Source organism: Hemibagrus wyckioides, linkage group LG05, assembly GCF_019097595.1.
Source record: "Hemibagrus wyckioides isolate EC202008001 linkage group LG05, SWU_Hwy_1.0, whole genome shotgun sequence".
NCBI classification, from domain to species: Eukaryota; Metazoa; Chordata; class Actinopteri; order Siluriformes; family Bagridae; genus Hemibagrus; species Hemibagrus wyckioides.
Window position 1 is genome coordinate 3,381,759 of NC_080714.1, and position 17,500 is coordinate 3,399,258.

Below are 17,500 nucleotides of genomic sequence, written 5' to 3' on the forward strand. Positions count from 1 at the left end.
AATGTGATGACATGGAGCAGAATGGAATAGAATTGAAGGAAAAAGAATACAATGGAATGGAATGTGGTGGTATAGAATAGAATACACAGACTGGAATTGAATAGAATAGATTAATGCAGACTAGTATAGATTGGAATAGATGGCATAAAGAAATGAATAGTGTGGTGTAGAAAAAAATAGTGTAGAAGAGAAACAAGTAGAAACGAATAGAATAGAGTAGAAGCGAATAGAATAGAATGACGTGGAACCGAATGGAATAGAATTGAAGGGTAAAAAAATCCAGCCTCTCTTTTATGAAGGGGGTTTATTTTGTGTGTGAGCTTTTTGTAGCACAGAAGTCTAATGTGCGTTTGTTTCAAAGGTTGAATTCTAGAGGGTGCTGTGTTTGCTCATGCTAACAAATTCCTCATGTAGATGTAAATATTTATTTACTGTCCAGTGTCACTCAAATGAGGATGAGGTTCCCTTCTGAGCCTGGTTCCTCTCAAGGTTTCTTCCTCATAACATCTCATGGGGTTTTTCCTCACCACCGTCATCTCAGGCTTCCCATTAGGGATAAAAAGCAACTTAACTTTAAACTCTAGAGTTTATTCTATGTTTCTGTACTTCTGTAAAGCTGCTTTGAGACAAGGTCCATTGTTAAAAATGCTATCCAAATAAATTGAATTGAATTGAATTAAAAATATATCAGAAAAAATTGAATGACATGGAGTAGAACAGAACGGATTGAAAGGCGCTGGTATAGAAGAGAACGGTACAGAACAGAATGGAATAGAACAGATTAATACAGGCTAGTGTATAGTATGGAACAGATTGGAGAGACTGGAATATGGAGTGATATATATATATATGTATATATATATAAAATGGTATGGTGTTATACGTAAAGGTAGAATAGAAGCGAACAGAATAGTATAAAATGGACTGTTATGTGGAATAGAATTAGAATTAGATTAATATAGACTAGTATAGAATGGTATACGTGGCATAGAAATGAATAGAGTGAAATAGAATAGAATTGAAGTGAATCGGATAGTATAGAATGGAATGTTATGTGATGATGTGGAGAAGACTGGAATAGAATTAAAGGGAACAGAATAGAATAGAATGGAACGAATGAAAATCAGTGGTATAGAATGGAATTGATGTCATAAAGATTAGAATATAATACAATAGAATAGAATACAATAGAATGTTATGACATGGAGCAGCATGGAATAGAATTGAAGGGCATAGAATAGAATGGAACAGAATGAAAATCGGTGGTATAGAATAGAATTGTAATACAGACTAATATAGAATTGAACAGATGGCATAAAGAAATGAATAGCATAGTGTAGAATAAAAATGAATAGAATAGAAATATGATGATATTAAATGCAGTGCTGACTGAATTTTCTGTTACAGCCTGTTGAAGACAAGACTCTGGTGGACAACATATGCTGCTGACCCATACACACACACACACACACACACACACTCACTCACACACACACTCACTCACACACACACACACTCACACACAGAGTGAAGCAGCTGGAGAAGAGCGGGCCTCTCCCACACTGCAGTCTCCCTCGTTCCCAGGGTTAAAGTGAAACAGTGCTCTGGTGTGTGTGTGTGTGTGTGTGTGTGTGTAAGTTCACTCTTCTCCAAGCTCAGACTGCTTAGTTAGCATTAGGAGCAGACACGCAGCGAGTCACACCACACCGTACCTTCAGACCAGACGGCTTCAGCTGTCAGATGCTTGAAGCATGAGTGTAGCTGAGTAGGTTCACGTAGATATGCTGTAGCGTCACCAAAAACACACACTCTGACGTACAACATGCTTTAGTCCTGTGTGACGTGACCACACTGACACCTGCCTACCATGAGGGCAGCAAATAGGAAGGGTTGGGATTAGCGAGGCATCGGTGCACAAAACGTAGTTTATAGAAAAAATTCATTTGCTGTTTGTTTATTTGTTTGTTTGTTGTTTATTTGTGTCTGTATGATCTGACGAAACCATAGAGACCTGATTTTATTTCTGTTTCACATAGATGTAAATTATGTGTGTCCTTGTCCAAAAAAATAAATAAAAAAAATGTTGGTGAATTGCTTTGACAATAAGGAAAAACCCTGTAAATAAACCTGCTGTAAAACTTCCACATGACGAGTCAATTTATTTATTTAATTAACAAAACTAATATTAGTAATTAATAATGCCTTGGATGTGATTTTATATATATTTGTGTGTGTGTGTGTGTATATATATATATATATATATGTATATATATATGTATATATATATATATATATATATATATATATATATATATATATATATATATATATATATTATACTTGATCTAAACCACAGGTGAAAGCAGGAAATGTAGCCCATAAAATTCTAATTACAAAGTAATTACCAAGTAATAAATATGTAATAACTACGTAATTAATAACTAATTACCAAGTAACGTACACTTTCCACATCCAAAGCTTCAAAATCATGTTTTCACATAAACATCAGCAAAATGTAACTATATTATCATCATCTAGATCACTTCCGGTCTTTCTGATCCCATCTCGTCTTGAAGTCATTAGGAGGCGGGGCTTAAGAAGCGTAACGATATCAAATAGTGTTGCGGTTTTCCAAGCTGTTCTTAGCTACGCAGTGATGTTTTATTTATACTTTCAGTAAAATACGGTAAGTCCCCGACTTACAAACTTTCACAGATACGAACGGTGCTCGCATTACAAACATTTGAAGACACTAACAAATAGCGGCAGTAGCTCACGTGTCTGGCGGACGTTGTCACGGTTGTACTGCTGTGTGTGTTTACTGTACGGTGCGACAGTGTACAGCAATACAGCACTCAATCAGAGCCAAGGATGTCCGGAAGTAGGAGGAAAAAGCAGTGGTGATGTGGAGGGGAACTGCTAGGAAGGGCAAAGCAGTAACCATGGAAACGAAAGTGAAAATAATGGAGAGATTGGGCCGAGGCGAAAAACTTTACATTATATGTATATATAACTCGTTCGTAAGTCGGGAACTTATTGTTCTAACATTTCTAGTAAAATACCAAATGGTAACTGATTGAAATGGTAATCAGTGGTAAATTGTTGAAAAACAAAACGTGTGAAACGTGTGAAATATCTTCTGACCAATGAGCATCTGAAATCATTCTTACAGCTTAATATTCATTTTTAGCATCAATATAAAAAAAATATAAAAATGTTAACTGATCAAATTATTGATAAAAAAACAACGTGTGAAACGTTTGAAAAACCTTCCGACCAATCAGAATCCAGAATCATTCAAACAGCTCAATATTCAATTTTTAGCGTTTACTCCAATATATATTTTTTTTTAAATATTTTAAAAAAAATAGAAAATGGTATCTGACTAAATTTTTTTTTTTAAATCCAAATTCAAAAATTAAAAAAAACAACGTGTGAAATACCTTCTGACCAATCGGAATCCAGAATAATTCGTACAGCTTAATATTCATTTTTGGCGTTAATAAACGTTTACATCAAAATACAAAATATTTTTTAAATATTTAAAAAAAAATACAAAATGCATGGTAACTGACAAATTTTTTTAAAAAATGTAAAAAAAAAAAATAATAAAAAAAATTAAAAAAAATAAATAAATAAAACCTAAACGTGTGAAACGTGTAAAATACCTTCTGACCAATCGGAATCCAGAATCATTCTTACAGCTTAATATTCATTTTTAGCGTTAATAAACTTTTCTCTCAATATCGCAACGTATCAATAACTAATAGCAATAAACTGACATGCGTCAAATGTATTTGTGAATGGACAACTCCACGCCACGTCACGTCACATCGTCTCTTTCGTTCCCTGGGTCTTTCTATCTGACTTTTTCAAACAAACACACAAATTTACGAGTCAAAGAAGAAAGGATGGGGAAAGGGAAAAAAAAGAAATCAATTCTTCGTGCCATATGAGGTGCAGTTAAAGCCAATCGTTTTCCTAAAAGCAAGACAAAGCGAAGAGGGAAACGAAAGGAGTGTAAATAGGGCCGAGGAAACACACTCTGGCTTTGTGAGCACACAAAAGGGACGGCAACATGTGTGAATGTTTTCTGACCTTCCCATCGTGCTTCTTTAGAACGCCGCTGGAGAGTCTCTCAGAGGCAGTCTGGAGGACGCGCCTTTCTCCGCGCCACTCGAACGAGTGTGTGCATTCAAAAGCCATGTGTTCAAACACACACACTCACACACACACACACATACACACACACGCTCCCTTTTGCTTCAATACTGCCGTGTTTGTCTGCAGCACAAGCGTTTGGGGAAAAATATAAATATATAAATGAATCACCATCCACGTTATAATTTCATTTCTTTATTTCACATTTTTTAATAAGAAATAAAGCACTTTGCAGTCAGATAATGTGGACAAGCACAAAAGATCCTCTTTTCATGACGTAAATGAAGTATTTCCGTATTATAAGATATCACCTGTATCTGACATTATTTAAATAAATACTATTTCTGTCTTCAGCTTCATAGCTTCGTAGCTTGACCTCTAAGCGTTTCGAAACAATACTGAATGCTGATTGGAACAAGAAAGGACAGAACACCTTTTTTTTCTTTTCTTTTTCTTTTCTTTCTTTTTTTTACAATTACATTCTTGCAAAGAGAGAAAAACACGAAGGAAATAATAAAAAGAAGAGAGAGAAAGAGAGAAGCGGGGTTTCGGCACATTACTACATATAAATACACAAACGTCTGAGTGAAAATGGAGTGTTTTTATTTATCGTTTTCTTTTTTTTTCCGGATTAAAGTCCCAGTGCACAAAGATCCTCCAGGCGCATGAATAGAAATGAAACGTGTGTGAAATGTGGAAAACATATGGCACAGCCATTCTTCAACCATTCTGATATTGTCAGTATTTTAAAAAGAGAGAGAGAGAGAGAGAGAGAGAGACGGGTTGAAAAGGATGCGCAGGTGGTTGATGAAATAATGGGCGGCAGTTGAGAAAGGATCCGCAATCACATATCCTCAAATCAGAAACGCCGCCAGCGCATCGATTGACGTCCGCCTCCGTGCGCCCTGGTTATAGCCGTGAGCTCGGTTATGCTGAACATCCTTCTGTTTTATTAACGTTAGAATTGCAAGTTTGCCTTTTTCTGAGCAGTGAGGTCGTATCTGTCATAAAAGAGCTGAGCGCAAAAACCTACATTGTTTTAAAGAATTTTGTTTCTATACCCCATTCTCTGTTACACTACTGTTCCTTTTAGTGCATCATTTGCATACTGGAACCTGATTGGCCCTTCTGATTTATGATGTAATATATTATCCAGCTTTTTCTACACGTTTAGGTTAACTACAGAAAACCTAAAGACTGAATTAGTTTTTAGTTCAGAAAATAACTTGTCTTTGTAGTAAATTATCCACAAGGCAGTTCAAGAAAAAAATATTTAGCTAACTAAAATTGTACCTACAACAAAAAAATCCTGAATTTTGTCCTGAACAGACAAATGCACCCTAATCTTACACTAGGGTTTCTTGGGGTTCATTTGCATTCTGGAACCTGACTGGTTCTTCTCATTTATGATGTCATACATATTTGCTGGGAAATCTGTACCTTCTTAAAAAATGAAGCCTGGGAAATGAAAAGAAAAAAAAAACCCATTTGATCACATAACAAAACATATCTGATCATATTTTTTGTTGAAAATGTGATATATGTAATTGATTATTTTCTTTAATTTTACTTACAACAAAAAAAAAAAAATCCTGATTTTAAAAACAGATAAATGGCCCAAATCTTTTAGTTAGTGCTCTCTGGAGTTTATTTACATACTGGAACCTGATTGGCCTTTCTAATTTATGATGCAATAAATTTTTGCAGTGAGAGTTTCAGCTTTTTAAATTTTTTTAAACAAAAAAAGATCAAATAAACATATCTGATAATGTTTATTTTCAGTTTACCAGCTCTGCAGAAAACAAATTTATTTATAACTCTTACACTAAAATTGTGTTTGGAAAAAAAAAACCTTTTCTCTGTATGGATTCTTCCACATGGCAGTTGAAGGAAATAATTAAGATCGACAAAAAGCGCAAACAATTTTAGATACAATAAAACTTCCTTAATTTATGAATAGACAAATTCCCCCCTAACCTTATACTAGTGTTCACTGGAGTGCATTTGCATACTGGAACCTGATTGGCTGATTTCTTTTATGATGCAATAACACTTCCAAAAACTTTTTATGTGCACTTCCCATACACACAGAGGAAATATTATATAATATAATATTTCAGTCCTACTGAGGATTAAAAGGGACAAATATTCAGGTGTCAGAATGACCCGAGAAAGCGAGGAAGCTTCTGCTCAATAAAATAAAATAAAATAAAATAAAATAAAATAAAATAAAATAAAATAAAATAAAATAAAATAAAATAAAATATGTCCAAAATAAAAAAAAAAAACTGTTCAACAAGGACAAAGTTAAAGCCGAAGCTCACTCACAGCATTCGCATGAAAGAGACGAGAGGCGAAAAATACATTACTTTTTTAGATAAATAAAGTAAATAAAAAGGGAAAAATTTCTTTTCTGTATTTGGTTTTGCTCATTCTCTTATAGCTCTGACTCAAAGCAGTGAAGATCTCATAAAATCCAGAACTAAGCCATGACATAAAAGATTCATTCAAGAAACATTTAACATCCCATGGAGCAGTAAATATTACATTTTTGAGATTGGGGAATTGTAGCAGTTTTTACGATTTTATAAATCCAACATTTTGAGGTCAAAGCAGATACAACTTTTTAATTGTCTACCATTAGTTACAGATATACAGCAAAATTTTGGTGAATTCAGTGGCATGTAAATAAACTCAAAAATCAGTGGGATGTAAATAAACTCAAAAAAGGGGAAAAAATCAATAATAAAATCACTAACAAGCATTTATTTTTGGGGGAAAAAAAACTAATTTAAAGGAAAGTTATAAATAAAAATAAAACTCGAACAGATTACAGAAGCACTCAGACAATGACAAGAAAGGTGCTGATATTTAACATTTTTTGAAAAGGGCATTTACTTCTCGTGATTTTTCATAAATTTATGTCAGTATGTAAATTAGAATTATATTAATAACAAACTCTATAGCACTTATTCACAGTATATCACGGGTCGAGCTACAAAAACCAGGTGAGCCGAGAGGATTTCAGAAATTCAGAAATTGCTCAGAAATGATTAAAAATCAAATTTTATGCAAAGAAAATAAATAAATAACATGTATATTTCCAATATAAGAGGACATGGATTTCAAGCTGAATTTATACCACTGTATTCATATTTATATCATCGGTCATTGTATTCATATGCTTGTATTTTTTATATTTTAACAGCTAATTTAATTTAATTTAATTTTATTTTAAATTAAATTCTGTTATTGAATTTATTTTTATTTTGACTCTTTTTTTTTATTACGCGGACAGTCGTAAAAAGTGTTTCATTTCATGTCTTGCTGTGTAGAATTGTGTGTCTGAAAAAATAAAATTTTAATCTGAAAAACAAAAAACAAAACCAAACAAAACAAAGCAAGCCATTATAGCATTGTACGAATCCATCGTCCCTACACATGAAATTACAAATAAAATCTGAGAAACCTTGCGATATTGAACCTCCAGTCAAAACCACTGAAAGAAAATGCCTAGCAAATTGCCCTCGTGTACACGCATCGGTTTTTGAAATAAAGAGTCTGCAAACATTTTGCAAAGTGAGCCGCACAAAATACACGCGTTCTCCGGCGGCCTGAGCTTGAATGGGAAATGAATGCAGGAATTTTCAAAAACTGTTCACTTTGTGTCAAAAATATTCTTTCTTCACAGCTCAGTTCACTGCACATCGACGACGTCTGGTCTGAAAACTTGTCATGTAGGGGGGGGGGGGCTTGTTTAGCGACGATAAAATACTGTAAGTAACCGTAATTACATTATCGCTCTTAAAGGAAAAGCAATGGAAATGAAATATTAGTCCAGAACGAAGCGCTGATGTGAAAGGTGTTCGATAAAACATATAACACTCCATAATAATACTACAAAAAAAGATAAGGAACTCACAGTGGCTATATAACGATCAGCAAATTGTACTCTCCAAAGTGGAAATGATATCTTGCCACTAGGCATGTGCCGATAATCAGTAATACGGCCTATCGCGATATAGGTTATATGTCGTTACCATGGAAACGGCTTAACAGTGTTTTCGGCCAGGGTAAAGAGCGAAGGCGTGTGTCCTCAATCCCGTGTTTCATGTTCAGCGGGACGGAAAGCATCGTCGCCTGGCATTTTAATATCGTAACGATATCATGGATTGGTTTCCATGGCAACTAAGGATGGCACATGCCTACTAGCCACACACGATGCATGAACGACATCAGATATGGAGTTAATAGCACTTAAGAAATAGAAAAGCTCTCAGTGTCCTTTAGCTTTCGCAGCTCGGTGGTGATCCAACGCGCACACACACACACACACACACACACACAGACCTCTGGTTCAGATGGTGGTGGCTCTCTTGGCATGCAGCATCTCGATGAGCAGGTTGTTGCAGGGAACGTCTCCGCTCAGGTGCTTGGAGCTCAGGTACTCCTCGGCCTGGGCACTCAGGACTCGGACCTCCGGCAGCCGCAGCACCAGCTGACTGAACCTGTCCACGTGCTGAGGGTACGAGGTGAGTGTGTATTCCAGCAGCGCACTGTTCACCTGCTCCTGAACGCTCTCCACCAGAGCCTGGTTCTCCAGGAGCTTCACGTCTGCACATGAACATGGACACAGAGTCAATAAAGAATCTTAAAATGTGAAAAATTAATGGCACCCTTGAAGAAAAGGATGCAAGATGTATACATTATATATACAAGTCTTATTTAAGATACAACAACTTACTTAATAAACAATCGAACAAATAACAAGCAAAATATTGATATTGGTGCAAAAATATGAACCAAATGTGGATAATAAAAATAGAAATATTCTTTTTAAACTAGTTTTTGCTTCTATCCATAAAGGGTGCCAATAATTCTGAAGCTGACTTCTTGTATAAGGGTATTTGAGTGTGTGTGTGTGTGTGTGTTTATTTGTATTATTTATATATGTTCATTTCTGAGCTTAAGTGGTTGTGTATGTGTGTGTGTGTGACAGAGAGAGAGAGAGAGAGAGAGAGAGAGAGGGAGAGAGAGAGAGACAGAGAGAGAGAAAGAGAGAAAGAGTGTGTGTGTGTGTGTGTGTGCGTGTGAGAGTGAATGAGTGCTTGCTGCACATAACAATAGCCTGAATGGCCCGCTTCACCGGGTCTCGTCAGAAAAGCCATTCAACCTCTAATTAAAACGTTGAATAACTTTGAAATAGATTTGAAGGACACAAATTACCCAATAAACCTGTTTCCATTTCCAGATGGAGCGAGAGAGGCTGAATGTGACAGAGTTGAAATGGAAAATGCTTTTGGACTCTTTGGCTTTTTTTTTTCCTTCCCTCTCGGCGCTTTGTGCCCTGCAGCCAATAATTTTTTCTGAAGGGGGGGTGGGGGGTGTGCTGGGGGGGCGTCTTGTTTCTATGGGCTTAACAGAGCATTATCCAACAGCGATCGTTTAATGAAATATTCCTCACTATTCAAGCACTTCTTCATGTTGCCCTTCTGTCTCTAATGCAATTTAGAATGTTTATGCAAAATGTGATTTGCGTGAGTGAAGACATTCGTTTAAAGGGGAAGTGTGATAGATTTCTCGTAAAGGTTTAGAAACAGAAATTCTGATCTGACTTGCTTCAGTACCTGGTGACTTTTAAAATTAAGTATGATGCATGAACATATAAACCTAAAACCTAACCATAAACCTACATGTACTGTTCATCACAAGTGACATATACCTACATACACTGTTCATTACATCTGTCATAAACCTACATACACAGTTCATGACAAATGACATAAACCTACATACATTAATTATGACAACTGACATAAACCTACATACACTGTTCATGACAACTGATGTAAACCTACACACACTATTCATCACAAGTGACATACACCTACATACACTAGTTATGAAAACTGTTATAAACCTTCGTACACTATTCATCACAAGTGACAAACCTACATACACTGTTCATGACAACTGACATAAACCTGTATACACTGTTCATCACAAGTGACATAAACCTACATACACTAATTATGACAACTGACATAAAACTACATACACATTTATGACAACTGACATAAACCTATATAAACTATTTATGACAACTGACATACACCTACATACACTACATTTGACAGTTGACATACACCTACAAACACTGTTCATGACAACCGATATAAACCTACATACACTATTAATGCAACTGACAAAACTACATAGACCATTTATGACAACTGACATGAACCTATATACACTGTTCATGAGAAATAACATAAACTGACTTAAACTGTTCATGAAATCTGACAAACCAACATACACTGTTCATGACAACTGGCATAAATGTGCATAAACTGTTAATGATAAGTGACATAAACCTACATACAATATTCATGGCAAATGACATAAAACCACATACAATGTTCATGACAACTGACATAAACTTACATACACTGTTCATGACAGTTGGCATAAACCTGCATACACTATTCATGACATATGACATAAGTGACTTAAACCTATATGCATTGTTCATGACAACTGACATAAACTGACATGAACCATCCCTGACAAGTGAGATAAACTGACATACACTGCTCATAACAAGTGACATCAACCTTCATACACTGCCCCTGACAACTGATATAAACTAACCAGAACTATTCCTGATCATTTACATAAACCCACATACACTGTTCCTGACAGCTGTCATAAGCTAAAATAAACTGTAAGGACAACTCATTACCAGTGTGTGACTCTGAGATGTCAAAACTGACAGACGTAATCCTTGTAACAGTGATAACTGCTGGTTAAGCAATAAGCCTTTCTAAAAGGTTAGATGTTATGTCAGTTGTCATGAATGGTTATGTAGGTGCCCTAAAGTAAGTATGGATCTAATCTGGAGGCAGAATATATTCATAAGATTTCATATGATCTAACTGAACTGAAATGGTTATGGAACCTAATTAAACAGCTCTTGTGTGTTGAGAAATTCTGAAGCTAGGTACAGGAGAACTCACTGGGATTGAAGAGGATGAGGAACTTGATGCAGGCCATCTCACGACGGTCCACCTGGAGCAGCTGCAGCCTCCGCGCTAGTTCCTGTCCCCTCTGGACGAGACTCGAGAGAGTGAGACCTGAGTCAGACACCACGCCCGCTAGCTCCACCTGCAACACACACCTCAGTGATTACACTGACAAAAAACCTGGAACTGTTTTTGTTAGCATAGAGACTACTGATGTACACATACACACACAAACACACACACACACACACATACACACACACACACACTGAGATTAAGTTTTATGACTGGAAATTGAACTTATTTGAGCATATTTTAGGTAGTTAGCCACAACGGTCTTAAAATCCTCTCAGAAATCATGTGACATTAGCACAAACACTCATAAATTTAAGAATATGACTAAAGATTAAAAATTCTCTCAGAAAACTTCAAAAATTAGCTTCTTTATGGCTAGCCTACTAGTGTTAGCATTAAAAATGCATAAATCTATGGCTATCAATTCTAATACTCTCAGAAATCCTGTCCAATTAGCCAGCTAGCACAAATTAGATTGCACAGCACAAAAACAGTTAACAAAGAAAAAAGAGAAAAGAGGAAGAAAATGACAAAGGAAGTACAAAAACAAACTGAAAACAAACACACAGAATCAACTAACAATATGAAGGAAGATGCTGAAATAAAAGGTGGAAACATTTTCATGAAAATACATTGCATTTTTATTTAAATGTTTACTCCAAACAATGCTAATGTTGGTAATGCTGCCATATGAGGCTAAGAGCAAAGCAAAAGACATTTCTGAGACATTCATTTCTAGCGTGTCCAGTTGAGCACTATAATTTTATATTCCTACATTTCTCATGCTAATAAGCTACACAATCTGAAATGGAAGCTGAATCTAATCCAAGCATGTGGCTCAACAGGTTCAAGCGCTCTGCATTTTTACATTAGCATATATACTAATACCAAAAGATCAGTTAACTCCTCCCCCTCTTCAATCTGGAATGACGTTTGAATTCCGAAAGCCACACCCCTTCCCTTACATTACTAACATTTTGCTCTCACCTCAACTCGATTTTCATACTTGAATTTTTTAAACTAAATCATCAAACAGTTTACTTTTATTCTGTTTCCTCCGAAGCTACACCCCCGGGCTAGGCTAGTCCCCTAGAACGCTAGGTTCAAGCTTTCAGAATTCTACAGACAAAATGATTGACAGGCATAGTTTTTCCACAAGAATGGACTTCTCACCTCTTGGCCAGTGATGAGTAGAAGTGTATTGTCTCTCCCATGATGCACCTGTCTAAAGACGTGATCCAGAAGCAGGAGCTCACTCCAGCAGTTATGCAGCAGTTGCATCTGATCTCCAACCTGTAAAATGTTACCACATGATTTAGTGTGTTTCTATGGCAACCAGGATCAATAATAATTTCAATTAGCTTAAATGGCTAATTTGTATTTTGACTCTTGATGAGAATAATAAAAGGGTTTAAAGACGTACTGATACAAATAACCCGTGTTTACATGACCCGTGAGAGATAACGAGCACTAACACAGGTATCTGGTCCTATACCTTGTCATTACTACAGTTTTTTTTCCCAAGGGTCATTAAGAATATGTGGTCATACAGTGTCCATACAGTGCTTTCAAACTCTGAGACACAATCCCCTCGCTGTTCAAGTGGGTAAATACCATAAGACCTCTGTTGCTAAGCAACTAGGAAACTCAGCCACCCAGCATAAGCTAGCTATTGACTGAGGTGATCGATTTTAGCTAGCTTTTGAGTCTTTTTAACAGACAAAGTCAAGGGGCAGTGACACAAAAAACAAAACCAATCCATCAAGAACGTCAACATTTACCTCAGACGCTGAGGTAAAATGTTTATAAGCTGCTTCTAAAGTCACATGTATTTACTATTTACACTTTAGCATCCAACCGCTAACTGGATTTCACTGGGTTACGCCATACTGAGAGATGTCAACACTGTGTCTTTCTCAACTCGTGAACTATCTGAAAATGTCAGCTTCTGAATGAATTCCTCAAGAGTGAGACGCTCGTGTGAAATCCAAGGGTTAGATTTAGAATAAATACAGAGAAAACACATTTTTTCGGGTTTGAATGTAGCCTTTAAAAAAGAGTGTTTGTGTTGTTAATATTAATATGTAAGAATCTTTTTTTAATAATATTTGATTTTTTAGATGATGGCTATTATTTTTTTACACTGAAAAAAATAATAGAGCTAATTTTTGAGGCTGAAAAGAATTTATTAAATTAAATTAAATTAAATAAGCCTGATATAAAACAAAAATACTGAGATCTATTGCTTGTTTTTATTAATTTTTTAGGTCTAGAAAATTTGCAAAGCTAAAATCTAATGTAATGTAAATGCTTTTTTTTTTTTTTTTAAACCTTAGCTAAAGTGCTTAGTGAACTCTTGGCTATTTTATTTGATTTTTTTGATTACCAGCACTGCAGCACCGACATTCAGCAAGATGTTGAACACACACGCTCTCTCTCTCTCTCTCTCTCTCTCTTTTGATTCGTCTCAGAGCACACACACACACACACACACACACACATTCAATCAGCACTGACTCTTTTTGTAGGTGCCTCGGGAAAGCTTTCAGCGGTTTGGAACAATGCGTGTCGAGATCTGGAGGAGCGGGAGAGCTGAATTCCTCAGCTATCTGCAGTGTGGAATGTAATTAAACAGCAGAGAAAGAGCCGTGTGTGTGTGTGTGTGTGTGTGTGTGTGTGTGTAGAAGCCAACCCTGGTCAAACACATTCACCTGCTACATCCTGCAAATACACAGCTGCCATCATGGCTGCATCCGTGATATTGATTTAAATATTTCTAGTGGAGCGATATCACGTGATTATTATTATTTTTTATTTCTTTTAGCGTTCAGGACATAACAAAGAGATGCGTGGAAATCTGTTTTGTCTTATAACGCACAAGCTTATCAGTTAAGATGACTCCATTTCTTTAACAGTATGCGACAACAACATCGAAGAGGGAGGATCCGAAGCGTCTGAGCAGAGGCGTATCAGCTGGCATCGCTGTATTTATTAACAATGTATAATTCTCGCTAACGGAGCAACAACAAATCTATTGTGCTTCACCGTAGCTTCACACTCCCCTACCCTCAGCTGCAACTCAGTATCTGTACTAAAGCTGAAGACAACATGGGGGACATTTTTCATTTGCAGTGCAGCAGTGGAAGTACTTTTATTAAAATATCCATATTTTGTTAAAGGTGACTGAGAAATCTTTGTACACGACAGTCGGTAAGGTTAAAGTAACAAGTTATGAAGAAATTATCAGCCTGAGCTTATTAGAAAGGCACAAATAAACATGTATGAATGCACAAACGTAAGCCCTGCCCCTAACCCCGCCCCCTAATCCCAAACCTTAGCACTGGTTTCTTTTCTGTACGGTTCGAGTGCTATGAGTTGTTACTAACTTTGAAACCTTCTTGTTCTTAAAGAATAAAACATACATGATGAATTCTCTTACATTTAAAACAAATAAGTCTCACTCCGAGCTAAACTGGCTACGGTGAATTCACATTCAAAGTGCCATTTCACTCTGCCGAAGGTGCTCGAGTTTATGACCATCGTCAAGGTCATCCAGGATTGACATTATCGAGTCGGGACACTCTGAAGACATTATAAGTCGTCATAAACCTTCCGTCCGTCTTGTTCTGGCATCCTGTAATTTGCTGTTATCGTGTTTAACCGCATTTCCGTGGTGGCACAAGCAACGCCGCCTTCATATCTACTTATCTGTGTGCTCTGAAACGTTATCAGAGCTGCGGTCCAGGATCTGGCGACATAATATCAGCCTTTCCCCATAACAAATGGATTCAGTCGAGACATAGGCAAAGTCACAACACTGAACATGATGTAAAACGCTGACACTCAACATTCTCCTTTAATCTAAATGACGGCTAGAGCTGCCGACTAAATAAAGCTGCCGAAAATAGTGGAAGCTCGACACAAAGAAATTGTGTGGTGGTGATATTTCATTAGCATGTGTGGAAGGAGTCTCCAGTGTCAGCGCTTTGAAACAGTCAGAGGTAAAGCTTATTGTTATTGAACTTAAAAAAAATAGGTCCAGGAATGAGCGTTTATAGCTGCTATAACAGGAACTAAATTGTTTGGCTGATATTAAATGTTCGCAGCATTAAATATAAACAAATAAAAAAGTGTCGTTAATCACTTAAAACAAATTAGAATTATTATCATTATTGTGTTATTGTTCCTGTAGAAATTTCAAAAACTTAGCAGCATACCTTAAGCTCCTTGAAGAAGATACAGCTTCGTGCCCATTCTACGACCGAGAACAGCGTCTGGTCCGCCATCACGCAGAGCAAGTTGGAGGGGCGGGGTTTGTCTAGCTTGCCACGCCCACTCTGCTCCTGCTGCAGGTAGGCGCAGATCTTCGCTCTCACCTGAGAGATCAGAAAGGAGACATACAGAGAGGCTGAAATACAGCAGGACACAGGAAGCTTCGGTGAGAATCTGAGAAAGATCAACATCTCTGTCATGACGATGCAAAACGTTTACGATCTGTGGACACGTGAATGGTTCTGTTCGTCATTTTTATACGCATCCAGTGACGATTAAATGCTTAACCAACCCTCATTAACATAACCTGTGGATTCCTAAGAATAACAAGTACCAAGGTGATACAGAATACTGGGGATCATAGCTCTTTGTCAGATTAGATCTGATCCAATGAGACATTTTGTGTAGACTGGTCAGAGATCTTGGACAATGAAACACAATGAAATGGTCCTAAACCACACTGTCATTGTACTTCTGATGTTCATCCTGATTGACCAAACAGAAGCTTGCAGAACCTTGTTTATTATTTAAGAGCACGGATCAGTTTTTTTAAGGGATCTGTGTGTTTCTGCTTCCAAATTTTGGAATTTTTTTTTTTGAAGATTTGTGTAAAAGAACCCTGGTACGAGATTTAACAAGCCACAAGATTTTGGACAGTACCTGCTCCTCATCAGGCTCGCAGCTAAGCAGCTCCAGGACCAGTGAGGGCACGGCTGGGTTCAGAGGGCTGGTCTGTGGTGAGGCGGGAATGCAGCCTTCTGTGTACGGATACCCAAGAGACGAGTCCGGAGAACCGGAATACGGGTCTGGATGCTCTGCCTTGATTGATCTCCCGGGCACAATCGGGCTGGTGTACTGATACTGGGCGGGGAAGGATCCGTAGCTGTGCAGGGCCACCCCTAAAGAGGGGGGGCACGCAGGCGGGCATTCGTAGTCTGGAGGGCCGAGAGGGGGCAGCAGGCCAGGCATTGAGCTTGGGAATGGATACTCTCCCTGGTTGGAGTGGACTAGCGGTGGGTTGGGCTCCAATTTGAAAGCGCTTGCTCGGATCAGAGCTCTCTTCTGCTGCTTCAGAGCGCGGTCTCGTTTGTACATGGGGCCAAACTTGTTCCTCCCTCCTCGCATACGGTCAGCGCGAACCGCTGGAAAAGGAGACAGGGAGGAAGATAGAAAGACAGAGATAAAAAGAGATAAATCGGTATCTTTTTATCTACTAAGGACTAAATTTGGACGTGGAATTAGCCAAGATTAATAAGGATAATGAGAGGAAGAATATTTGCAAAGTAGTGAATAATCAAAGAGGAGACAGGAAATGCCGATCATGGTTTTGAGTTTTAAAAGAAAAAAAAAGAAGAGTAAAACAGCAGGCAAGCATTTCTCTTCATATGGACATTTTCCACCCCGGTTTTCTGTAAACACCCCAAACGAATCCTGTGTATGACTGTGCAAGGCTTATCAGCGGTTCAGGAATGTGTCACATAGACTCGCGGAAGCAGGTGCTTCTCTGCACGACGGTCTGCATGGGAATGGAGTGCACACACACACACACACACACACACACAAACATACACACACAAGCTGCACAGTTCACCCAGTATCATAAACGCTACTGGAAATGGAAAACAAAAGACACACACGAACCCAAAGTCGAGAAAGATCTCGGTTTATTATCACATGTTGAAAATACAATATCTGGTTGGTTTGAGATGTGAATGTGTGTGAGATCTAGTTAATCAGGATGATTTTAAAATTTGAGTGTGAATTGGCTCAGATTGAGTCAATGTGACATTGATGTACCAAAGACATGCAAATTTAGGGAAAAATTGGGAAAAAATATATTTAAAAAATCATGAGTGATCTAAAGATCCAAAGTGGGATCTCTTATCAAGAGTCTTCGCTTAAACAAATGATCAAATAATGTGTATCATCTGTAGTCTGATCTCACAGGAAATTTATACAATTTTCAAGAA

At 37.3% G+C, this 17,500-nt stretch overlaps 2 protein-coding genes across 3 annotated transcripts in view; one reads left to right on the forward strand and one right to left on the reverse strand.

The window, feature by feature from the left end:
* adgrd2 (adhesion G protein-coupled receptor D2) overlaps positions 1–2,138 on the forward strand; it is a 23,281-nt gene extending 21,143 nt beyond the window's left edge. The window contains exon 26 of the mRNA XM_058388709.1: positions 1,408–2,138. Within this exon, the coding sequence (XP_058244692.1) occupies positions 1,408–1,415 (8 nt within the window). The 3' untranslated portion in view covers positions 1,416–2,138. The remainder of the gene's footprint in view (positions 1–1,407) is intronic.
* A 2,773-nt stretch (positions 2,139–4,911) lies between these two features.
* Positions 4,912–17,500, reverse strand: part of nr5a1a (nuclear receptor subfamily 5, group A, member 1a) — a 17,410-nt gene continuing 4,821 nt past the window's right edge. For both annotated transcript variants that reach the window (XM_058390055.1, XM_058390054.1), the window contains exons 4-8: positions 16,191–16,672; positions 15,476–15,634; positions 12,432–12,551; positions 11,178–11,325; positions 4,912–8,775 (exon numbers count right to left, since the gene is read on the reverse strand). In XM_058390055.1, the coding sequence (XP_058246038.1) occupies positions 8,519–8,775; positions 11,178–11,325; positions 12,432–12,551; positions 15,476–15,634; positions 16,191–16,672 (1,166 nt within the window). In that variant the 3' untranslated portion in view covers positions 4,912–8,518. The remainder of the gene's footprint in view (positions 8,776–11,177; positions 11,326–12,431; positions 12,552–15,475; positions 15,635–16,190; positions 16,673–17,500) is intronic.